Source organism: Polistes canadensis, unplaced genomic scaffold, assembly GCF_001313835.1.
Source record: "Polistes canadensis isolate GaletaPanama2010 unplaced genomic scaffold, ASM131383v1 scaffold_239, whole genome shotgun sequence".
In the NCBI taxonomy this organism is placed as follows: domain Eukaryota; kingdom Metazoa; phylum Arthropoda; class Insecta; order Hymenoptera; family Vespidae; genus Polistes; species Polistes canadensis.
The window spans coordinates 202,329-227,182 of record NW_014569786.1 but is presented as its reverse complement, the minus strand read 5'-3'; the positions used below and the strand labels follow the sequence as shown (position 1 = coordinate 227,182).

The window sequence follows — 24,854 nt, the reverse complement described above, 5'->3', positions numbered from 1 at the left end:
ACTAATCGTTGGATTAATATCGAAGTAAACGAGATAATTCGAATTAAACTAACAATGATTAAGTTTCAAGATAAATATTGAAAATTCACGCGAACATTTTATTAGTAAAAAGTTTTATCATATCGGATATAACAAAATTGTTTTTTTTTTTTTTTTTGACTAATGAAAATCCTCACGATTGCATATGCGTGTACGGAGCTTAATTAAAAATATCGATTAACACACTCGATATTTTATTAGATTATTAAATTGAAATATTTTTGGAACGCTCGTTGAAATCTAATAGAAATTCTTAACCTTTTTTAAAATTTGATTTAAATGTTTCGTTTATTTTGATCGAAGGTAAAGCGTTTGCGATTATGTTATAATAAAAAGGAAAAGGGAAGAAATCAAATTGTTGAATATAAAAAAAAAAAAAAAAAAAAAAAAAAAATCATAATCTCGTGATGACTACACTAATCTCAATTAGGTGAGATAATAATAAATTTGTGTATATTATTATAATTTATTTGTACATCTTATCGATCGTAATATTAAAAACGACGATACTGAAATAAGGATTAGAAAAATTAGATAAAANATTTGATTTAAATGTTTCGTTTATTTTGATCGAAGGTAAAGCGTTTGCGATTATGTTATAATAAAAAGGAAAAGGGAAGAAATCAAATTGTTGAACATGCTGAAAAAAAAAAAAAAAAAAAAGAAAATTCACGGGATGGGTACACTAATTTCAAAGAGGTGAGATCATAATACATTTGTGTATATTATTATAATTTATTTGTACATCTTATCGATCGTAATATTAAAAACGACGATACTGAAATAAGGATTAGAAAAATTAGATAAAAGCAAATTATTGGAATGGCACATTTCGAAGTAATAATCCAAGTCAATGTAAAATGTTGATTCGTCGTCGTGGCTTTTCAAAATTAATCTTTCTTAATCGATGAACTTTTTTCGTTGATTTTTTTCGTTTCCACCGATGTGTCGATAATTTTGGCATTCTTATCGTCCCTGATGTATCTCGGTCTGGTGACTTCGTTCATCATCGGGCCCATTTCCTTGTCATGTTGTCCGTTTCGATTTTCAAGACCCGTCATGGTTTGACGATTAAAATCCTTGGGTTGTACTTCAGAGTTAATATTATTCAACGTGTTAGAAGTTTGATCATGATTACGAGCTGTCATACCAGTCATATCGGTCATACCAGTCATACCAGTCATATCAGTCTAAGAAATAAAATGATTAAATTATTATGATGAACATTGAGAATGAATAGTTGAATAGTTTTGGAATTGAATTAATCAGTTACTTACCATTTTTTCTTGCATACCCTCCTTGTTTCTAATCGATTGCATACTGATGACCAATGGTGGCTGGCCAGATGGTTGACCAGAAAGAGAAACCATACCGTGGTAGGGTGCATGCGATTGATGACCACCTAATAATGGTGCTGGACTAATGGTTGGGATAGGAGGAGGATAGATGACCATTGGGACAATCTGTGGGTTCTTATCATGATGATGTCTTAATGAGGAAGATGGGTTAGCTAGATGAAGATTTGAATTTATTGGGCGTGTTTGTTTGCAACTGCACTCAGTTTGGAATTGTCCTGCTTGTTGAAAAGATGATCCTGCTGGTTGGTAAGATGATCCTGGAAACTGGATGACCGATTCCGATGGTTGATATCGAATCGATGGTATTTGGATGAAAGCAGCAGGACAGTTTTCTTGGTGTTCTACTAAAATAGGATTAGGTACGACTACAACTTGTTCTTGGTATGATTGAGGTTTCTGATCATATGGTAACACGTGAGCTGGTTCGACTGGAATTTGGAAAGATTCTGGTTGAGATTTGTGTTCTTCTTGATTCTTCTTATCTTCTGTCGTTACCGAAACGTGAACTTCCGATTTGTGAGCACTATCGGTATGCTCGGGTTGAGGAGTTGGTTGAGGGAGTATTGTAGGAATTGGTTCGGGAGTTGGCTGAGGAGCTGGCTGAGGAATGATTACTACTTCGGGAGCTGGTTGAGGAACGACTATTACTTCGGGAGCTGGTTGAGGAGTTGATTCAGGAACAACTTTTTCATTAATCGGTTCTGGAGCTGGATTAGGTGTAGGCTCGGAAGGAAATTCAATGATTTTTTCATATTGAATAGGATTGGATGGTTTTTCTTCTTCGTGAGATGGTGCCCCAAAGTTAATAGTCTGATGATATGGTTCAGACTTATGAACGGATGGTTGCAAAAAGTTAAGAGTTTGAACGCTTGATGGGCCTTGAGGTGATTGTGGTTGGAGGAATTGTACGGCGTGTAGAGTTGGCGCTGGTTGGATGATGTTCAAAGTTTGTGGTGGCTGAGCTGGTGCATGAATAATGTTCACGCTATGAGGTGGACTGGCTGGTTGTAATTGAGCTGGCTGAGTTGCTGCGTAAGAAATTGCCTGAGGTATTTGCTGTGCAGCTAAATGTTGATTATGTGCTTCCTTATCTTTGCACGAACACTGAACAGGCTCGTTGCTTCCTGGTCGGATTTCAACGCAGAAAGTCGTCGTTGATTTCTTCGATCTATCCTTGTCAGTTCCAATTTCGTCGATCTTTGGTGCTTCCTTATCAAGTTTCGTATTTTCTACCAACGATTTCTTCTCAGAAATCTTTTTTATCGGTCCGGCTAAAGCGTTAGCCAAGAACACCGTCAATAGGCACCCAACGATCGTAAAACGCATGTTTCTTTTCGAATGTTCTTTACTGTTTAGAGATCGAACTGTTGAACTGAAGTGATGAACAACGATTCGATCCAGCTTTTTAAAGGGTTCACTGTCACCAATTATTTTGCCATCTCGTGCGAAACTGCGGTATGCAAGATTTCGCAAGATTCCTTACGCATCTCTCGTATCGATGTCGTTTCCGTTTTACTTTTTTTTTCACCTTAGTTGTATTCATTTCGTAATAAAGGGAAAAATTACGAGCACACAACCCATATATCAAATATTGTTTTTAAAATGCGTGACACAATATATTAAAGTATTTGACATTCCTTTAATTTATTGCACAAATGATGACGACGCGATTTTGTTTCTATTTCGGTTAGCAAATTCCTCGTTTGCGCATTATATTATTATACGAAATAACGAAATCATTTTTATTTTGCAATACGTACCAATATTTGATACGGTTTTATATACCTTTTCTTTTTTTTTTTTTAATTATTAATTATCTTGTATGTTGCATTGGAATATTGATAATCAAATATAATATTGAAATCAATTATTTATAAAAATGTAGATTATTATTTGTTAATCGTATATTATTTTAATAATCTGTATGCTCTTTTAAAAAGATTATTCGAAAAGATGAATATAAACGAAAAATGAAAAAGTATAGATATAATTACTATTAAAAATAAATCGTATTTATATTTTGAAGTAAATTATATATGTGCATATATAATCTCTCTCTATTATTATTTTAAAATAAAATAATTATCCAATTTTTGACTGAGTAATAAAATAAAATCACATATTCGAGGTATTTAAAAGAGAAAATATTTTACGTATAAAATACAATTTTTCATTTATTCTCAAACTTTATCATACATACATGCATATTATATTACAATGAAATAAAACAATATTCAATATTTCAATATACATAACATTAAGTTTATTTAATAATAACATTTCTTTTTCTTTTTTTTTTTAAGTACAATACATTCAAAAAATTATGACTTATAAATCTTGAAATCGAGTGTGCAAGAAAAATGGTAAGAAAAATGTAGGGGGAATGAAAAAAAAAAAAGTTATGCACAAGGGGAGTAGTCGCATTATTATCATCATCAATTCTCTGTCATCATTGGGCTCTCTGTGGATTCGTTCGTGGGAGTTGGTTCTGTAAATTCAGCATAAGGATATTCAATATCATCTAGAAAATCGGGGTCAAACTTGAAAGAATTTTCTTCCTTGATAGAAGAATCATCATCATTATCATCATCATCCACGTTGAAGATCTTTACTGGCGTTTCTTGCATAGTATGTAACTTTTCTTCCTCATTATTAATAATATCATGTTGGCCTAAAATATGGCCACCATTTTTCGCAGATACTTTCATTTTGTAATCCTTATCGTTACCGATGATGACACCTTCCGATGATTTATCATGATCTAGTTGACGAAACGAAACGATTTCTTTTCTATCCGATAACAATCTATCTCTGTCGATAATTTTCGATACGTCTGATTTTTTTCCCATATTATTATAATAATTACGCGTTATATAATCGTTTGGAGATAATTTGTTAAACCAATTATTATTATTGTTATAGATTATTTTATCTCTAAAAGAAGAAGAAGAATAAGAAGGATTGCGTGTTAAATAAGAATTTGAATCGAAGTTAAGGATAGATTCGTCGGAAGATTCCTCATACGTTTCAGGAATTTTAGATTCCTTAAACAAATCCGTGAGATCGTATTTATCATCGTTCTGTTCGAACATTTTTGGATCTTGATCGGCACGATAAATTACTGTAAATTTTCTCAATGGTTTATAATAATCTTCCTTGTCATTTTCTTTGAAAAATGATGGAACTTTTTTATTCATATAAATACCATTGTTCAATCGATTCGATCTATCGATAATTTTATTATACACTTTCTCGTTCTCAAGATTTCGTATTCGTTGATCGTCAAATTCGGAAAACTTTCGTGGCAATTGATGATAAGAGTTACGATTAAACGATCTTCCATAACTGTCTGATTTAGGTCTCAGCATAAAAGAATATTGGTTTAGTATTCCTTCCTGTTTGGATGAACCGGTTGATGTCTTAGAAGTTAAATAAGGATCGAACTTAGTGGGTTCTCCATTTTCAAAGGTATCTTCATCCCTTTGATAGAACTTTCTTCTATCTGAATATAATGTAGGAGGAACGTAGTCATTTCCCTTTATCGATGGATGTTCATATTTGTTAAGGGAATCCAAATTGGTTGATATTAGGCTTGATGAAGGGTTAACCTGTTCGTTATAGGATCTTTCACTGATATCCATAAATTCTTTGTCGATTGGTACTTCGTCATAATTTTCTTCTGGATACCTAAACAAAAATTTATTAATGATTATTATCTTTACTATAATTGATCCACCGGTATCTAGATACAAGTTGCATAAAACGAACACATTAATAACACATTTTTATTCTAGTCTTAATGAATTAATAAATACAATAATATAGGATTTTTTTTTTCCTTTACATTTTATATTATTTAAATCTATTAAGTAGCGACCCATATACAAAGCCCTGTTCGTGGTATGTACAACCAATTAACCCATATAGGAGTCATGTAACTTAACAAAAGAGTTTATTATCTAAATTTTAATTTTAGTATTAATTATCTTACCAGGGAGATGATAATATTGCGTCTGCCCATTCTCGATTGCAAGAAGTACAAGTAGCATATCTCGGTAATCTTGTTCTACCGTAATACGAAAAATAATTAAGCGATCCGCAAACAATGTTTGCCAACGCTAAAATAATAATGGTCCTTACGAAAATCCTAATAATCCTCGTCATATTACTTACATTACTTGTCTAACTATGGGCAAATTGATTATGGACGTTTTTTATAAGCTCGTATTCGACATTATTGTATTATTATTATTATAATCGGAAATATTTCCTTTTTTTTTCCATTTTCTTCCTGGATATATATATATTTTCTCTCCCGCGATACAGTTGGGCAATTATTATTAATTATAAAGACGATTTATCACGTTTCTTCTCTTCTTTTTTTTTTTTTTTGTTTTTCTTGTTTCAATACTTCCGAGATTATTATAATTATACGTTAATTATAAAATATTATTTGTCGTAACGTTCCATCCTGTTTCATCTTTCTTTTTTATATTTATTATTACACTTCCGGTAATAACAATTTCGTTGGTCAATGAGTAAATACGTGGAATGATTTTGTGCATTTTTTTCAGGGGTTTTCTTTTTTTTTTTTTTGTTAAATCCACGTTCCCATATCTATTATAGCCGTTAGATTGTACGTGTCAAAGATAATTATTCACGAATTCGCGGTATTACGCGGTATTGTTCGAAATAGTGCTAAACCGCAATACAGCACACAGCTAATCTGTTTCCCGATTAGATTATCAAAACGTATGCTTCATGAATATGTGATAAGGTACATCGAACGATATCTCTGGATGATGATCGTTTCGTTAAGAAGAATGGGACGTTGTGTATGTGATCGATATAGAAAAAAAAATAATAAAAATAAAATAAAAATAAAAAAGGGAGAGAAAGAAACGAAAATAGGTGATCTAATGGGGTTAGTTCGAGATAATGGGGATAATTGTTTATGACTGTTAGTGTTTCGCGATACGAATATTTATTATTTGAGATTTTGTTAATAATTAGAATCGTATCGTTTAATAATTATTAATATAATAATTGTGTTCGTTTAAAATTAAATACAAAATATCATTGACTTAATCTTGTCAGGGAACATTATTTGTGAATGACAATATTTAATATATATAGTTTATAATATAAAATAATTAATTTATAAATAATTGTTTATTAATACAGGCAGGATACGGGGGATGATATAATATCGAAGAAATCTCTATTGGTGGTCAAAGAAATCATTAACTTTTTGAAAGAACGTAAATATTCGATCGATCGATCGTTCGTTACGATGTAAAATTATTATGTAAAATAATTAAGAAGAGAAAGAAAAAACAAAAACCAAAAAAAAATTGGTGAAATAATTTCGTATTATTTTGAAGACGCACGAGAGGAAGGTCTGTTTCGTAGATCAGGGCGTCGTAAATTCAGACGTCGTATTTTCAATTGTTTAAATAAAGGAGAAAAACCGCAATTGGATTTAGGGGATGACGTTGCTTTGGAATGCGCCGCCGCTTTGCAACTTTTTTTAACTCGTCTGAAGAAACCCGTCATACCGAAACACGTTCAGGAATTAATTTTGGGTTATTAGTTTTAAAAAAAAAAAAAAAAAACAGAAAAAAAAGGAGACCTTTTCTTTAAATAATTTCATATCGCTTGACCGTACAAAATCTTTTTATTTTTTTAATTATTTCATTTTTCTTTTCATTCGCGTTCATCTTATTTTATTTGAACATACTAAACCTACCGACAATTCGTTTTAAAAAAAAAATATCATACATCTTAATAAAAAAAAAATGAGATTTCAATACAATTGGATATAACAAAGAAAATAATTTCTTTTAATTGTAAATATAAATGATGTACATTTTATGCATTTTTTATTACAAATTAAAAAACGCGGTCATTTGACCACACGCAGTAGGTTTAGTGTTAACTATGTTCTACCAATAATGAAGGAAAAAAAGAAAATGAACAATCAGCCAAAATCCATAAAACATTCTTACGAAATAATTCGAATTCCTCGTTCCAAATACTTCGATTTACAATCAGCAGTCGTGTTTTACAAATAATAATAACGTTGCATATTATTTCAACATTGTAACGTCAGCAAAAATAAAAAAAATGAGAGAACAAAAAATCATCCTCGTTTTGCAATTAATTAAAATGAGTTTACGAACATTTCGTAAGAAGTTTTTTTAATAATGTTAAGAAACGTGTAACTCAATAAGATAAAATAATGAATATTATTATGTATTAATTAGCCGATAATCCAGGAGTAACGGCAGGAGTAGTAGCAAGAGATGCTCTTGGTTTAATAAGACAAGATATCAGTGGTCGACATAGCGAACTTTTAGCTGATCTTCTAAATTTAATAAGATATCTGACACTATCTGGACCACCTTCAGAAAGAACAGAATTACAAGGATCACCATTGCCCATAGCTCTTTTACCTGTATTCTTCGCGTTAAAAGTAAAATCTTTTGATTAATATGAATAATTGATCCTATAATAATAAATTAAAGATTATTATATTCATTTTTATTATTATATTATTATTATGATATATTCGATTGATTTAATAGCCAATCGATTTAATGAAATGGAAACAAGTTGCTGCACGATTCAACGAGTTAATTACCGAAGCACCAAAACAATTACGAATTAATGAAAATCGTTGCTTTGAATCGACCACTATCTCAAGACCCAATGATAATAATCAAAATGTAATTGACAATCCATTGAATTCTCTATTCTCTTATTGGAATTTCTAAACAATTCTATATGCTCTATTAATTTAGGAAATTCAACAAGAAACTCAATCGGAAGAATCAACAACATTAGCTGAATTACCTGTGTTATGTCCATTTATTAGATTCACTGATAATTACAATCGGTGTACGTTAAATGACAATCATTTTTATACATTGATTATTTTTAGTTAATTCTAATTATTTTCAGTTAATGCCGGAGAAATGGCTCATACTCTTGCTACTGCACCTTTACATTGGCCTACCGCTGACAGATTGCATCCACTTATTTCACATACCAATCGACAAATTAGAAGCAACGTTTGAAATTTCTTTGTCAGTTAATTTATTTTAAACCGTTCTCCTATTTAATATACATTAGCTAATAATATCGTTTAGAATTTTCGTGAACACGCGAAGAGTAAGATTTCCTAACAAATTTAATGCATATGTGTTTAGTTCTAAATGATAAATACAAATTTTTTTTTTTTTTGCAATACATATATAAACCATTAATGATTTAATAATATTTTAAAATAAAAATGTTTATTTGCTTTCTTATCAAATATCGTGAATTTTTGTTTAAAGAAGAAGATGCAAACTTAATGAAATAGATTTTTAAAAATATAATCGGTAAGGTAGAGTACAGTTTATCGACCGAATCGATAATAGTAGAATACTACTTTCCGACCGAGCCGTAGGTAATAATGGAGCCTTCTTTTATCGATCGAGCTGCACACTGTCGGTAACAGTGAGTACTGTTTTATCATTTATTATTAAATGGAAAATATGCATGTGCTATATTGCTAAATAAGTATTATTCATTTCCTTTAAATTATTTCAATTTATTAAAGATAATACATAAATATTTTTATAGTAAACGATAAATCGGACGGTAATGTTTTAAAAGATTGGAATAAAAAGAAAAGACGTTCATTTCCAGTTTTATGTAATATAATAATACGAAATACGCACTGGCGTAATTCTTTCATAATTTATAATCACATTCATGTTATTTTAAAAACATTGATTTCCAAAACTCAAGATTACTTTGAAATATTTGGTCCCAACAAAATGCAATAATGATAAATTATTAATTTTCCATATCATAAAAAGAAAATAAAATTTTAAATGTAGATTAAAATTACTCAACGTTTTACATTTGCTTATGCAATCTTTACTGTGCAAATTTTGTATATAGTAATTAGACATTGATTTCTCTATTACAATGTAGGAAATGACGATGCAACAATTATCGGTAATAACAATAAAAAGTCTTGTATGTTTTAAGTAGCAATCCAATGAACACATATCATTCTACATCTATCAAAAGAAAATATAAATTTGGTTTAGAACGTAAACATTGCAAATAATCTCTGTAATATTACAATTTTTTTTTTTTTTCGTAATAAAATTACGGAAAGCGTAACATATTTTAAATTAAATTCTTTTTTCAATATCGTCAACAACAACAGTCATTACATTATATTTGTGCAAAATTTAAAACAAAATTAAAAAAGAAAAACACAAGAAGAAAGAAAAGAAGATGTTTCTTCATTTTAAATATAAGTGCTGAAAAATACTATTTCTCTGAGATTTGACAGATTACTATCGTAATTAAAACAATTATGATAACTCGTTAATATCTTTGAAGCATGTAGTATATATATACACATGTACATAAAAATGCTAAGGGGTTGTTTGCACAATTTGTACTGTAGCTACAGGATCAAGCTAGTAATGTGGTTGAAAGGGGATAAAACCTTTTGTTTGAAAATATCCACTATGACCACGAAAACCACGATCGATTTGATTGCGTTGGTGATTTAGGTGACGAAGGAATCGAAGATGATGGGGTTGCCGGTTTAGGTGAATTTTCATTCGCTTCATTTTTCATTCTCATTTTTTCATTAGTCTCTGCATGCATTTTCTGCTCGTATTTCCTAACATCTTCGATATTCATGTCGTACCATTCATCGATCCACGCGAATGCTTGCCGATGAGCCAATAGTAAAATATCTCTTATGCACTGTTTTAACATACAAATATATATAAAACATTTATATAGCAAATTGTATTGTCAAATAAATTAACAAGAAAATAAATATGAATTACCCTTTGTATAAAATCTTCAAACCGAGTTTGCATACCCCACACTTCGAAGGAAGCATTAACTAATTTATAGGAACACATAATCGGTTGTACATTGTCGCGCCAACCTTCGACTAGTGGACCTCTACCCGTTCTTCTTGATTGGAAAAACTTTGGATCCTATTAATGAAATATAATATTAATATGATAATCTTCCTGTATCGTAGAAATTGTAATATCGTTTTATAGTGGTGTATAAATTATACCTCTTCTTCTTTGTAATGTTTAGCAGTTATTTCGTCGTAAGCAATATCAATATAATCGACTTCTCGATGTATAAGTTCGATTGGAGATAAACCTAAACACTGTTTCAAATTTATATTAACAAACTTTATGCCAATTAACGTTAAAAACATGGGGGATGATCTTTTACAATAAATTAATAAAAGAAAGTACATACATTTTCCGTAGAACCATTGTTATCCTCGTATCTGGTTTTTATCGATACATTAAATTTAGGCATGAAGGAACACTGCAAAACGTACAATTTGTTAACAATAAATGTTTTAACTTATTTCAAATGCTAATACTTACAGTATATACTACAGTCGCGTCATCCATGCAAATGCAAAAGAAAATAAACGCATTAACACAAATGATTTTCTGAACAATAAGTTATTATTTAAGAGAAACAAAAAAAAGTAATTAACGGTATACGAATATAAAGAGAGTATTTACCTGTCATGGTAAATGGAAAATAATTCCAAGCTTTTTCTGTGACATAAAATATTTTTGGTATAATTGATTGAACCCAATAAGGAAGTTTACTGAAATATAATGAAGAGATAATAATAATTCGGAATATTGGAGAATAGAAATTGATAAGTTTTATACATTAGGCTCAAAACTTTTCAACCTAAGCATGTATTTGTCAGAAATAAGAATATTTAATGAATAATTTTTTAATTACCTAGACAGGTGAATTTTTTTTTCTGTATATTGACCCTTTCCATGTTCAGGATCTTCGCATTCAATATTTTCAATAACTTCAACACCGTCATTAGAATCTGATTGTTCGTGACTATGTCTTGCTATCATATAAAGTTGTCCAATACGATACTGCATAAAAAAAACATTGATTAAAATTAATAATACAAAAATATTTATAAACCATGGACAAATACTTTACCTCTTCTGTAGTTAGAGGCATACATATTCGATATTCTTTAGTTAAAACCATGTCTCTTGTAAACGCTTTAATTAATTCTTTATCATGTAATATTATTTATTAAACCATTTGTTATTACAATGGTTCAAATATGAAATAAAGAAGATAGTTAATTCATAAATGTAATAATAAATAATTGCTTGAAAGTGTTCATAATAATTCACAGTGAAACAATCAATCGCATACTTTCTATCGAAGTCTATCTTGCTTGGCTATGAAATCGATAGTTAGGTTAGGCAATATTAAATCGACAAATGTAACTATTATAAAATACTAAAGATAAATGTTCTATGCTTTCTCGAAAAGTGTTGTCAAGCGTAACCAACTTCATGTTAATATTTTGTAAAATACAATACGTTGATAGTAATGTTTTACTCAAGTTAGTTACAATTGATGTTATCGACCAATCAGAATTTATATCGATATGGTGGTAAATGTAATGCAACACGTCGATTGGTCCACGATTGGGATGAGTCGTGTTAAATGGTGAATGGACGATAAGATTAAGTTTGCCTCGATGAACTTGATCGATGAACTCGTGGATGTAGATGAGTTTACAATTGTTATCGATATATTTGAAGCATAATCGAAATCTATAGCGAGTTGATTTTAACGGAAACGTAGCGAGTTTCACGTATTACGTGTACAATTTTATTTTGTATGTACGTAATAAATTCGTCGTGATGTGGACAGCGATAAAATTTAGATAACCCAGCGTTGTTGAACATCATGTAATGGAGAAAGAATACTAAAAAGGAACAAGGGGGTGACGTAGTTGGGAGAAATAAACACAAAGTGGTCGTAAGGTGTTAGAATCATCAAACTTCTAAGTTTGACACACCAATGGCCTATCAAACATTTCGGCAGGAGTACCTGCAAATGCCTGTGGTAACACGAGCTTATACTACAGCTTGTGTCATCACTACTCTTGCCGTGGTTCGTAAAGCTCTTACACGTGTTATATCATATTATTATTATTTGTGAAACATTGGATAATGAGGTTATAGGACTTTATTATCCCTTTCAGCAATTAGATTTAGTTTCGCCGTTTCAACTCTACTTCAATCCTATTTTAATAATAAAACAATATCAGGTAAATACATTTATTTGTTTTTATAAATATGATCAAAAGAGAAGGATAAGCGTTTTGGGTGCGCATCAAGAATATGAGTACTTAAAAGATTCGTCATTATTTTTAGTTATGGCGTTTAATAACAACATTTTTATTCTTTGGGAATGTTGGCTTCAATTTTTTCTTCAATATGATATTTACCTACCGATATTGTCGAATGTTAGAAGAAGGATCTTTTCGAAGAAGGACAGCTGACTTTGTAATGATGTTTATTTTTGGGGCAATATGTATGATTGTATCCTTTTCATTTAAAAACTTGAAAAACTCATGAAATTTTCAATCATTTTTCATTACGATGCGACATTATAGTTCCTATACAATAACAGACATTTGGGTTTTTTGTTAACTTACTGTTTTTGGGTCATGCATTTACAATCATGTTGGTCTATGTATGGTCGAGACGTAATCCATTTGTTAGAATGAATTTTTTTGGACTTCTAAACTTTCAGGTATATATATTGTCTCTCTAACGGGAGAATAAAATAGAATAATTATTAAAGGTATATTAATTTTGATTTAGGCGCCATATCTGCCTTGGGTACTTCTCGGATTTTCTGTACTCCTAGGTAATGCTATTTGGGTAGATCTTGTTGGGATGGCTGTAGGGCATACGTACTATTTTGCTGAAGATGTATTTCCACAAATAAGGGGAGGTTTTCGTATTCTTAAAACTCCACAAATATTGTAAGTGTGGCAATACGAAGAATTTGAATTCTTAACAATTTAACTAATTCTAATTTCATTATATTACATTAATATTAAAATATATTATTTGCTTGATACTATTTATTTGATATAGAAAAACGTTGTTTGACGCACATCCAGAAGATCCAGATTACACTCCGCCACCTGAAGATCGACCAGGTGGTTTCAATTGGGGTCAAGGAGATATGTTATAATTCTTTTTCATCTCCCTATTTCCATGAGCCATCCATTGTTAATTGATAATTTATCAAGTAAATCAATGAATTTCTCTGTACATTTGTGAAATTTGAATTCTGTTTTTTCAATTTTTACTATTTTACTAACAAAGATTAAGCAATTTGAACATAAATGGTAGATATGAGAAATATCTATCGCGCGTATATACTGATTGTATTACAATAACTTCCATCTGCTACCAGGGGTTACAATTTTGTTTTCATTTAATGAATTGTGATTGTCTCTATACACCAGATTAATTAATTGTTCAGTTAAAATATATATATTATATATAGAAAGCAAAGAGATCAAGAATAATGTTGAAAAATTATTTGTAGTGATACAATATCTTGGTGGAAGCATTTATTTATAGTAGTATAATAATTAGTAATAACGTAAATAATTCCAAAGTACAAATCGATTAAATGTAAAGTGAAGAGACACTACATATATATTATTTTAAGTTTATTTATACTTATCTTTAAATGTTAATATAACTCTGGACTAGATACATTACCCATATTCTCATAATTATTATTCTACTACAATAAAAAAAAATCAATCGTTACCAAATGAATTAGTAATATTATTAATCCGTTGTTACTTTTAAAATAAAAATACCAGTCAAACTGTATATATAGTAGAATATTCAATTCCACTGAACCTCGATAACATTTATTTACGTGACAATTATTAAACTCTTTAAAAAGAACAATATAATAAAATTGAAACCCCTGATTGTAAAAAAAAAAACAAAATTATCAATCTTTACTAACAATGTTTTATCATAATAATATCTTCTTTTTTATCTTATGTGTCTTATAATGTATCATAGATATAATCTAGATATTATATCAATTTATTTCATGTCATATTGTAAAAAAACTTTATGATAATAGGATTTAATATACAGAATACATCACAGAAGTAAACGTTTCTGATCAGTAAACAAATTTCTAATAACAAATTTTTCCAAGACATTATATTCAATGAGATTGCATCATTTAATATTATTAAATGAATAATAGAAATAAATGAAAATAGGGACGCATGATTCACGATATTGAAATATGGACAAAATATTGTGAAATAATCATCTATGCTCGTATAATTATTTTAGAATATGCATTTACACAATAATGAATATCAGTCTGATTACTAATATGAATTTTTATCAATAAAATACACACAACCTACTCATTGATAAATACAAAATATGTTTAACAATGTGTACATAAAAATAGGAACTATCAATTTTAATCTGTAGTATATACGTTATTAACAATTGTTCCTACAAACGGTAGTCATTACTGATGCTCACTTGAAAGTAATAAATTTTTGTGTACGTCAAAAAACAAAATAAAAGCCATTTTTTATAAGCGTAATAATAAGTATTTACTAAATCGTTTTGTAAGCTACTTATTGCCAAATAATTGTTCATTACATCTTAACTATTTTTATTTTTAAATATTCCTATAAAAACACTGTGATGTATTCAAATTGTTAAAGAAAAATAATGCATTTTTCATAATTTACATAAATTTGATTTCTGATCTCATTATTGTGTCGTTAGAGTTAAATTTCTATCTGTGAGAAGCCAAAATATTATGATTATAAATTTTCAAATATAATATAATAATATGTTTAATTTAGCCTTTACTTTGAAACGTTTTTCATTCTCTTTTCGTTATAATAAGAAATATATTTATCTATACATTATTATATATGTTACTGTTATTTTGTAAAGTCCATTAATTCATGAGATAATTATATCGATCAGGCAAAGTATGAAACAAGGCAAAGTTACATACTTCAATTAGGAAATCTATGAGTTTACAAGAGACAAGTGAATACAAAGGTCGGCTATACAAAGCCACTGTATACTACACTCATGATTAACATCCCTATTTCGTATTTTTGTTCTCACGTTTTTACTCGAAAAATAATTGAACAAAAAATATCGATAATTTAAAATTTGAATGTACTTGTTATATACACACTTTTTCTTTCTTTTAAATTTCCATCCGAATATATGTTTTATGATAATATGTAAGAAACTGATATCGTAAATATATATGAGGTGATTTATAAAACTATTTATTTAAATTTAAATAATAGATGATCATTATAATGGAATATAATGATGTATCATCTAGTGATACATATATGCAATGACATGGACTATAATACAATGATTAACGATCTATCATACACTTTTTCATATCAGATTGCCACTGTTGCTAAGAGCACCGTGATATCGTCAGGTTTACCACCTAAGAAAAATAACTGATTTAGTCGTAATTTAGACTGTGTATAATAAAATGTTTCTCTACCATAAGAAAGTATAAATATTTGTTGCATAAGCATAGAATAATAAATAACGGATTATTTATGAAAAAATTTAGTTTCATGTATCTATTCTACGAAATAATCTTAATGAAGATAGAAGAAAAATATAAAATAATAGATACCTATTGCGTCGATACCATTTTCTCTAGCACTTTGGGCAAAGGGTGATAAAAATGCCCCATCGAAAGCTAAACTACGAGCCATAAAAGCTATCGAATTGGCAACACCCTGTAACTTTGTTGGGTCCCTTTCTCCTTCTACTTTACGCATCTCCGTGACTAACAACTGATCAGGCACATTATCGAATACACCGTCTGTTGCTAATAGTATTACATCTCCATCTTCTACTCCGAAACTAGAAGTATCTGCGGATTCTGGGCTATAATAAAAAAGGAAACACAAAAAGAAAAATTAAAAATACAAAATTATTGTTACACTATATAGGAAAATAATTCTAATGGTATACCTGTCACTGAGTACAAGACCAGAATGACCCGGAGGAGGGAGAGATAATTGAAACGGAGTATTAAAGTAATGTTGCTGCTCATTAGAACGATGAACGACTTCGCCTTTTCTCACAACTACAAAACCACTATCTCCTATATTTGCCGTATAGATGCTGCTTGTTTCCTTGTTAAGAATAATAACACATGCAGTACTGCTACCTAAAGATAACATACATTTACATAAGAATTATTTCAATGAGTCATTAAATGTATTTACAATTATTCCTTTTGTACAAACATTTAAAATCATTGATTACCTAAAATTGGTTGCTTAGTTTCTAATAGTTCATAGTAACTACGTGCTAATAAACCAGCTGGTTCAGAAGGCTTGAATTTGCCCATTGAGACTAGCCTTTCGCATGTGCTCATTAAAAAACTGGAAAATACGCCTGGATCTATTCCATAGTGTCTCCATCCTCCTACACCATCGGCTACACCTAATAAATCACATGTTGTATTTTTAAAAAATTAACTGGAGTAGTAAAAGTTAAAGGAGTAGGAGGATGGGATGAGGCATGGGGGTAGGGGGACTTGTTCAGTATCTGAACAACTTTGTAAGAAGACATATAAAACGCATAAACGAAACATTATGCGAAATAAGAACAATAAAGAATTCTATTATTCCGCTAATAATTGAGAAGTTAACAGAGAGTTGCATAAAATGTTTCGAATAATGTTATCTCCAGCACGTGAGGTGCGTAAGTTCAATTCGCGATAGAGAGAAAAATTCTTTCGCATCCGTAGCGGAGGATTAAATAAAAGAAAAAGAATTAAAAAGAAAGAGATTAAAAGTTCAGTGTAAAATACTTTAGTGATAAATTGTTTTATTGCGAAAGCAAAAAAGGGTATTTGATTTCTAACGGGTGGTTATACAACAATAAACGTCACGTTTATTTAGCGTTTAACGATGTTAGGGGCAATGATGATGATGAATGATGAAGACTAGAAGGAAGGGTGGAAAGGTGGAAGGTAAGAAGGGTGGAAGGGTTTTCGTTTAAACATACCAATTACTTCGACAGCCTTGAATTTGGCAGTGAACCAAGCGTCATCTCCAAATTGTCCTTTCCTAACACGACCTCGCGCAAAATCCTTGGGGAAGCCACAAACAGCTGAAATGAATGAGGCTTCGCGTCGTTTGTTAACGTTGGGATCAGCACATGCCGAATAATTGGATATGCTATTCCATATCGCACGAGACAACAGCCTCCCGGTCCAATAAATAGACTGCATATCGTACAAAGGTTAAACTTATCTCAACACTTCGTCGCGCAACTCGACATCTTCTTCAGCATCAAATTAATAGCCAGCCAAAGATCAATTATTTTATTTCAAATACCAATAATAATTTCCCGTATAATTTTGTCTTATACTTTGTTATATTATCACTTTGTAATAATAATCATAAATCGGGACATTGTTTCTTTTACTCTATTTAAACTCTAAAGAAAGATCCACTTCCTCGTATGTTTGTGAAATAGTGTTAGGGATTGTGTTAACGAGTAGAAGAGAAAAAATAAAAAAAAAAAAAATCGGTCCAAAGGCAAGGTATAATACCGAACGATTTTCTCCCGCACGCACTTTTATCGACATCGACCGCATTAGGCTTTCATTTTCGTCTACATTCGAGAAAACCTTTAAGATCAGAAACAATCGGGGATTTTTACGATTTAACGTACGCCACCAATGGCCGTTGGCCGAAGCTCTTTTTACTTTAACATTTTTCCTGAAAGATGGCGTTGCCATAGAAGCGGGAATATTTTTTATTCAAATTTTCAACCCCTATTGGGTCGAACCTTCTAATAAAGGATCTCGACTTGAGATTAATATTGAAATGTTACATTTCTGTTAATATACATTACATAGATATATTTTATCTACGAATAAAAAGAAAAAAAAAAAAGAAAAATACTATTAACTAAAAGCTACGCGAAAGCATTAACCTGACACGAGATGAGTCAAGAGAGAAGCCAGGAAAATAAAATAAAATGTAGACAGAGAGGGAGCCAACGGTTGTAGGTGAGAATGAAAAGGGATGGTAGGAAGCGAGGGGATGTTTGGTATCGGGGTGGGATGGGGGGTGGGTGGTGGTGGAAGAGATGGTTAGGGAAGGGCGAAAGGAAGGGAACGACGGAGAACGAGGAAGCAGTCGGAAGAGAGAGCTGGCGGAGTAGTCGGGCAAGAGCGAGCGCGAGTGGGGCGAGGTTGTTGCGGGTGAGTCCGAGAGAGGGTGAGGGTGAGGGTGAGGGTGGCGAGGGTGGGCGAGGGAGGGCGAGAGGGTAGGACGTCCGTACGTACACCGAGAGAGAATCGATCTAAAACTAGGAGTCGCCGCAGTAACCGCTGGGAGGAAGCCACTGTTACAATTTGCACCCATATGCGCTAGTGAAATCTTAGATCGAGTAATCGTATGGCGAGCTGCTCAAGAATGAACTGTACCCGCCGCTCGGTGGTTGCTCGCGTATGACCGGCGCGTTAATAGGGGGGAACGCGAACCGAAAGAAGAGACAGAGAGACAGATAGAGAGAGAGAGAGAAAGAAAGAGAAAGAGAAGGAGAGAGAAATAGGGTGGGTGGCCTAGGGGGTCTAACAGAAAGACGGAGAGGGGGGACTGAGTTGAGGGGGCGGAGAGGAGAGCACGGTGTCGCATCCTACGGTGATTCGGTGTGTGGCAAAAGGAGAAGAACGAGCCTGGAGTGAGCGAAAGGGGTGGAGGTGGTGGTGGTGGAGGAGGCGGAGGAGGTGGAGGAGAGAAAGAGAGAGAGTGTGTGAGAGAGAGAGAGAAAGAGAGAAAGAGAGAGAGAGAGAGAGAGAAAGAGCGCGCAAGGCTGGGCGGATAGCGAGCACCGCACGAGCAGCATCCCGTCGCAACGATAATGCGACGACGTGCACCTTTACTCCTTTCTCTCTGAATAAGTGTGCTTGCTGGGACGGTCCCTTACCTGCAGGGATATGACGTAATGGCAAGAGAGGTACGCAATCATCCCTTTTTCTCTATATTCATTGACGCATCGCTTTTGCGCTATCGGTCCTATCATACATGCATATAGACCTTACGTATATACATATACATCTATACATATACATACATACATACATCTCTCGTACATTTATCTATACACGGATAATACATAGATGCAGAGACAGACGCACACGCAGGCAGGCACGTACGAAGGAACGAAACGCAGCACGCACACATGTATACATATTTATCATATCCCCATCCATCCCCCGTTCCTAATTCGTCGCGGTTAGGTCCTTAGCCCCTTCGGGAGAGAAGATAAAAGAGTAAAAGGAGAACAAAAAAAAAAACAAGTGGCTCAGTGGTATCGCGTCGTCGTCTATTCGTTCGTTCGTTCGTTCTTTCATCGGTCGTCGTACATCTCGCGTTAGTTCGTTCGTGTCCAATTGGAATCTCTCTCTGTTCGTGTATGTCCGAAACACAATTCGCCTGACCTACTTCCTTGACGTCGTGACCTCGTGACACCAGCAAAACGGTGGTAGCCGATCCTCTTCTACTACCACCACTACCACCACCGCCACCCCCGCATGCTTCGCTCGAGTACGCGAGCAATGTCAAAAGGCACGACGATCCTCTTTCTCTCTCGTTCTTCTCCCTTACCCTCTCTATCACTATCTCTGTCTCTTTTCATTTCTTACCTTCGTCGTCGTTAAGTCTCTCAATCGAAAAAAGGAAAAAAAGAAAGCAAGAAAGAAAGAAGGCAAGGCAAGGCAAGGAAGACAAGGAAGGCAAGGAAGGCAAATAAAGGAAGAAAAAAGAAAGAAAGGACAAAAAGAAAAAAGACGCGACTTCCTTTTTCCCCTTCCGTCTGACCAGACGTCGACTTTATCCACTGTCATCGCGCGACAGCGCCATGAGAGAAGTGAGTTGTTCGGTAGGATCGCGTGTATCATTATCATCATCATCATTGTCATCGTCATCATTGTCATCATCATCATCATCTTCCTCTTCGTCTTCTTCGTCTTCGTCTTCGTCGTTGTAGTCGTAGTAGTCGTCGTCTCATCGTCGTTATAATAATCGTAATAGTTCTCTATGTGTACAATGTGATATTAGCATTTTTCTGGCTTTCTATAATAGATTCGTGCCCCTTTATCTGATCATCGACTGACTATAACCAAACGTCATTCTTTCCTCCTCCTCATCCTCCTCCTCCTCCTCATCCTCCTCCTTCTTTTCTTGTGTGTCCTCAAATCAAGCTTCCAATATAAGATTACTACGTTTGCCTAACGTTGTTTACTAATCGTAAGACTTCCCCAGTTTATTGCAACGAACCAGACAGAGCGGGGGTGGTTGGTACGTTCGCGATTTCCATACCTTTCATCCCTTTTTTTTTTGTGTTTTTTTAATTTTCTTCCATACTCTATCAAACGTTTTAAAATTCGTTCGGTTTGTTTAAGAAGAAATTGTTGGTGTATATATGAAACGAAGAAAAAACGGTGTCAGCAAAAACGGGCGGGCTGATTGACCGATTTTTTAGGGGGTTAGGCTTGTTAGAGACATTTTTAATCCTCTCTTTTTCTTTCTTTCCTCGTCTGACTTATTCTTAGCTTTGTCAAGCCATTCCAGTTGAATCTTTCTTTCCACGTCTCTCTCTCTTTCTCTTTTTCTTTCTTTCTTTCTTTCGAATAAGTCAAGCTTTCCATAATACGCCTTTTCTCTTCCCTTTGGAACCTTATCCGAGACGGTTTTTACCCTTCACTCGAGAATGATTGAATCAGGTCAGTGTTTTCGACCATAAGTTGTGCCTGCGCCTGCGCCCTACTTGCTTAGCGCCACCCTGTTGAAAACTAGGGACAACCCAAACATAATATTCCCCGTTCGATTAGCCTTATTCTAATGGCACTCGTCACGCTGAAATATAACGCTCCCTTCCATTATTTCGCGCACCGTGTACTCGTGTAACGTGCTGATAACATAGACAGAGAGAGAAAGAGAAAGAGAAAGAGAAAGAGGGCGAAAGAGAACGAGTGAAAACAAGAGAAAGAGAAAGAGCTAGAGGGTGCACAGGAATTTGTGGAAGAAGAAGAAGAATAAGAAGAAGAAGGAGGAGGAGGAGGAGGAGGAGGAGGAGGATAAAAAATAATAAATAGAAAAAGGAAAAGAAGAGAGAGAGAGAATTAGAAGGGAGGGGAAGAGAGACAGAAAGAGAGAGAGAGAGAGAGAGAGATCATTTTGCGTGGGTGCGTGGGTGCGTGCGTGGTGCATGCGTGCGTGCGTGCGCCAACGCGCGCCTCCTCCTCGTCATTTTCCTCTGCCTTTAACTATTTTTTTTATTAGTGCTGTGTGCGTGGGTGTAAACTAAAAAAATCCGCGGCTCTCTATGTCCTCGTCCTCATCCTCGCCCTCGTGCATCTGCGTACGTATCGTTCGCGTTGTTGTTGTTGTTGTTATTGTTGTTATTGTTGTTATTATTATTATTATTATTATTATTATTGTTGTTGTTGTTGTTGTTGTATTTTTTGACGGGTCCTATGTAAAGCCTCGGTAAAAAAAAAACGTAGAAAAAGAAAGGAAAGGAAAAGAAAGGAAAAAAAAAGAAAAGAAAAGAAAAGAAAAGAAAAATAAGCGAACAGGAATAAAAGGGGTGAGAAAGAGAGAGAGAGAGAGAGAGAGAGAGAGAAAACGATCGAGTACAAAGATTCCGAGTGCAGCCAATCGTCGACGTACCCTTCATAATTAGCACCACCGTCGAGTCTAATGAACCCAGAGGTTTGTTCCGACATGTCTAATATGTATGTGCGCGCACGCGTGTGTATATATATATATATATATATATTTGTCTAACATAACATATATGTGTATGTTCGTCGTGTGTCTTCTTTAAATGTGAATATGTGTAGTTCGGTGTTAGTTAAGAGAGGATACAAAATATTATTTTGTTCTTTTCCAATTTTATATGATTGAAAAAAAGGGGATGAATTTTATTTCTCGTCCATCTATTTTTTTTCTTCTTTTCTCTCTCTCTCTCTCTCTCTCTCTCTCTCTCTCTCTGTTTGTTTTTTTTTAATTTTATTTTATTAATTTTTGTATCTAATTAAAATCACGCTTTTTCGATAATTACCAATGTGGACTTTAGGATATTCCTTTTTTGGTCCTTTAACGTCCCATTTCGATATATTATTTTCGTATGATTTCTATTTCTTCTTCTTCTTCTTCTTCTTCTTCTTCTTATCTATCCTTCATTTTCTTTTTCTTTTTCTACTTTCGATTTGATCTATTCCTCTTTTCTATTATCGGATAGGAGAGACAGCGCGTTATTCGACGAAGAACCACCCTCTCTCCCTCCCACCCTTCCACCCTTCCTCCGATACACCCTTTCCCCTTCGTCGTGTCTTTACCGCTTTTGTAACGTCACCGAAGTAAAATTGATATTACGCGAAGAGGGATGATGGGTAATGATATTCCTTTATCGATGGAAAATAAGAAAAGAAAAAAAGAAAAGATGAAGAAAAGAAAAGAAGAGAAAAAGAAAAATATAAAAAAGAAACCCCACCTGCGTATATATATATATTCCCATCTGTGCGCGCAAGATATTAGGTTGTCCCATAAGTTCATTCCTTTATTTTTCTTGATACGAATTCAATAGACGATATTTATTGTTTAAGATTAATTTACTGTATTATATACGAACAATTCTGCTCTTATTACCTTTTTTGCATCTCTCATTATGCCCTATTTCTACAATTTTTAAGACTTACTTAACAAAATATTCATCGTGGTACATTTTTATTTCTGCATGTCCTACGAACATAGTAGGCTGGAAGTCATACATAGTATGGTGCGGAAAGAACTTATGGGACAACCTAATATATATACATACATATATATCATATATGTATATTCATTTTTTAGTGCTTTAATTTTTTTGTTTTGTTTCCGCGAGAAACTCCGTTACTACTATTACTATTATTACTACTACTACTACTACTACTACTACTACTACTTCTACTCTCTAATAAGAAAAGGTAAAGCAGCACTGCAATTAGATCGCCATGCTGTTGCACAAGAGGCTAAATGATACGGAACGAAGTAAAACGTCGGCGGAGGGCGAAGAATTACAGTAAAGCTCATAATATATGAGACGTTGCAATTAAAAGCAGTTTAGAGTTAATTCCTGTTTCTCTCCTTCTCTTACTCTTTTTCTTTTTCTTTCAACCCCCTCCCCTCCCCTCCCCACCCTCCCCCCGTACTCTCTGTCTTCGTCTAATTTTTTCTTCACTCTCTTACTTCCCCCTTTTTTTTTTTTTTTTTTTTTTTTTTCTTATACTCCTTATTCTTTTTCTTCAAATTTTGCTTCCCCCGGAGAGTAAAAGAAACGAACTGACAAGAGAAAGAAAGAACAACGAGTGCATGTAGGTGGTGATACGACAAGGTGTGCTGCTGCTGCTGCTGCACCGGACACACCTATCGATTAAAATTTAAACTTGACACCCAAAGTTTAAGATCTTTAACCTGAGAATTGGTCTCCCGAGAATGTCATCATCCTCCTTCCCATCTCCTCTCAACCCTCCCCTTCCCCCTTCCCCGTAATTGTCCTATTCTTCTATTCCTTTTGTTGTTTTTTTTTTTTTTTAATCTTTACTTTTCATCATTATATTATTATTGTTTGAATTTTATTTGAACACTTTAATCGAGTTTTACCTTTATCGAACACGAATTTTTCAATTGTATTATCTTAATTCTCTGAGCGAGATTTCTCGAATGAGATATCTCGTACGTTTGAAATTGATGAAATAATGTTATTTTTTTTTTGTTTGTTTCTTCTTTATCTTCTTGTTTTTTATTATTATTATTATTATTATTATTAATCGATAAAAGTTTGAGTTACGATTGGATAGTTATTTTTCTCAGCTGTGATAGGTGGTGGTGGTGGTGGAGGTGTAGTAGGTAGGGTAGGTAAAATAGGGTAGGGTAGGGTAGGGTATAAGGTAAACTTGATTTATCTCATCCGTTCTACTTAGTCACTGCGTATAAAGGAGGATACAGGGTAGATTACTTTCCCGTTGACCCGGTAGAGACACTTCACTTAACATCGAGGTGATAAGCATTATCTACGGACAGTTTAAAAGTCTTACTATCCTATCCGATAACACTACGCATACCACCTACCTACCTACCTACCTACCTACCTACCTACCTACCTGGCCTTTAATATTTTTTTTTTCTATTTTCTTCTTTTTTTCCTTTCCTTTCCTATCCTTTTTCACCTTGCCACGTATGATGTGCATCGTACGTACGTAAAAAGTGTGTACACGTAATACACGCGTTACCCTGACCAAAGAATTTCTATTTTCTAACCCTTTTCTTTTTTTATATTCACGTCGAGATTGCCTACGAACGATTGCTTTTTTTAAAAAAAAAAAAAAAAAAAAACTAAAGAAGAAGTGTGTGAGAAAGAGAGAGAGAGAGAGAGAGAGAGAAAGAGTGTAAAATGAAAGAAAGGAAAGAAAAGAAAAAGC

At 33.1% G+C, this 24,854-nt stretch overlaps 5 protein-coding genes across 5 annotated transcripts; 2 read left to right on the top strand and 3 right to left on the bottom strand.

The window, feature by feature from the left end:
- Positions 1-744: 744 nt before the first annotated feature.
- Positions 745-2,770, bottom strand: LOC106790428 (putative ankyrin repeat protein RF_0987). Its single transcript, XM_014755302.1, has 2 exons — positions 1,317-2,770; positions 745-1,229 (listed from the first exon to the last, which is right to left on the bottom strand). The coding sequence occupies exons 1-2, from the start codon at positions 2,721-2,723 to the stop codon at positions 930-932; spliced, it is 1,707 nt and encodes a 568-aa protein (XP_014610788.1). The 5' UTR covers positions 2,724-2,770; the 3' UTR covers positions 745-929.
- Positions 2,771-6,316: 3,546 nt separating this feature from the next.
- Positions 6,317-8,476, top strand: LOC106790427. The gene is made up of 7 exons (XM_014755301.1): positions 6,317-6,321; positions 6,582-6,658; positions 6,782-6,982; positions 7,664-7,872; positions 7,985-8,125; positions 8,201-8,297; positions 8,361-8,476. The coding sequence occupies exons 1-7, from the start codon at positions 6,317-6,319 to the stop codon at positions 8,474-8,476; spliced, it is 846 nt and encodes a 281-aa protein (XP_014610787.1).
- Positions 8,477-9,792: 1,316 nt separating this feature from the next.
- On the bottom strand, positions 9,793-11,702 carry LOC106790437 (cytoplasmic phosphatidylinositol transfer protein 1). Its single transcript, XM_014755324.1, has 8 exons — positions 11,430-11,702; positions 11,211-11,359; positions 10,979-11,067; positions 10,835-10,842; positions 10,701-10,772; positions 10,507-10,605; positions 10,265-10,420; positions 9,793-10,178 (listed from the first exon to the last, which is right to left on the bottom strand). The coding sequence occupies exons 1-8, from the start codon at positions 11,478-11,480 to the stop codon at positions 9,933-9,935; spliced, it is 870 nt and encodes a 289-aa protein (XP_014610810.1). The 5' UTR covers positions 11,481-11,702; the 3' UTR covers positions 9,793-9,932.
- Positions 11,703-11,961: 259 nt separating this feature from the next.
- LOC106790438 (derlin-2) lies at positions 11,962-13,579 on the top strand. Its single transcript, XM_014755326.1, has 6 exons — positions 11,962-12,404; positions 12,496-12,561; positions 12,668-12,835; positions 12,927-13,049; positions 13,121-13,284; positions 13,400-13,579. The coding sequence occupies exons 1-6, from the start codon at positions 12,312-12,314 to the stop codon at positions 13,497-13,499; spliced, it is 714 nt and encodes a 237-aa protein (XP_014610812.1). The 5' UTR covers positions 11,962-12,311; the 3' UTR covers positions 13,500-13,579.
- Positions 13,580-14,329: 750 nt separating this feature from the next.
- On the bottom strand, positions 14,330-18,017 carry LOC106790436 (protein phosphatase PTC7 homolog). Its single transcript, XM_014755323.1, has 5 exons — positions 17,381-18,017; positions 16,634-16,813; positions 16,337-16,535; positions 15,993-16,249; positions 14,330-15,794 (listed from the first exon to the last, which is right to left on the bottom strand). Exons 1-5 carry the CDS (start codon positions 17,604-17,606, stop codon positions 15,745-15,747), a joined length of 912 nt encoding a protein of 303 aa, XP_014610809.1. The 5' UTR covers positions 17,607-18,017; the 3' UTR covers positions 14,330-15,744.
- Positions 18,018-24,854: the final 6,837 nt, after the last annotated feature.

What these genes read in the sequence shown, in the direction of transcription:
- LOC106790427 (XM_014755301.1), top strand. An exon ending in CATTAACTTTTTGAAAGAAC is followed by an intron (nt 6,659 to 6,781) that starts GTAAATATTCGA and finishes ATTATTTTGAAG; the next exon opens with ACGCACGAGAGGAAGGTCTG. An exon ending in CGTTCAGGAATTAATTTTGG is followed by an intron (nt 6,983 to 7,663) that starts GTTATTAGTTTT and finishes TGTATTAATTAG; the next exon opens with CCGATAATCCAGGAGTAACG.
- LOC106790428 (XM_014755302.1), bottom strand. Translation starts at nt 2,723, where the DNA reads ATGCGTTTTACGATCGTTGGGTGCCTATTGACGGTGTTCTTGGCTAAC. An exon ending in AGGGTATGCAAGAAAAAATG is followed by an intron (nt 1,230 to 1,316) that starts GTAAGTAACTGA and finishes TTTATTTCTTAG; the next exon opens with ACTGATATGACTGGTATGAC.
- LOC106790438 (XM_014755326.1), top strand. Translation starts at nt 12,312, where the DNA reads ATGGCCTATCAAACATTTCGGCAGGAGTACCTGCAAATGCCTGTGGTA. An exon ending in TTGGACTTCTAAACTTTCAG is followed by an intron (nt 13,050 to 13,120) that starts GTATATATATTG and finishes ATTTTGATTTAG; the next exon opens with GCGCCATATCTGCCTTGGGT. An exon ending in CTTAAAACTCCACAAATATT is followed by an intron (nt 13,285 to 13,399) that starts GTAAGTGTGGCA and finishes TATTTGATATAG; the next exon opens with AAAAACGTTGTTTGACGCAC.
- LOC106790436 (XM_014755323.1), bottom strand. Translation starts at nt 17,606, where the DNA reads ATGCAGTCTATTTATTGGACCGGGAGGCTGTTGTCTCGTGCGATATGG. An exon ending in AACTAAGCAACCAATTTTAG is followed by an intron (nt 16,536 to 16,633) that starts GTAATCAATGAT and finishes TGTTATCTTTAG; the next exon opens with GTAGCAGTACTGCATGTGTT. An exon ending in GGTCTTGTACTCAGTGACAG is followed by an intron (nt 16,250 to 16,336) that starts GTATACCATTAG and finishes TTTTTATTATAG; the next exon opens with CCCAGAATCCGCAGATACTT.
- LOC106790437 (XM_014755324.1), bottom strand. Translation starts at nt 11,480, where the DNA reads ATGGTTTTAACTAAAGAATATCGAATATGTATGCCTCTAACTACAGAA. An exon ending in TGCCTCTAACTACAGAAGAG is followed by an intron (nt 11,360 to 11,429) that starts GTAAAGTATTTG and finishes TTTTTTATGCAG; the next exon opens with TATCGTATTGGACAACTTTA. An exon ending in TTGAAGATTTTATACAAAGG is followed by an intron (nt 10,179 to 10,264) that starts GTAATTCATATT and finishes ATGTTAAAACAG; the next exon opens with TGCATAAGAGATATTTTACT.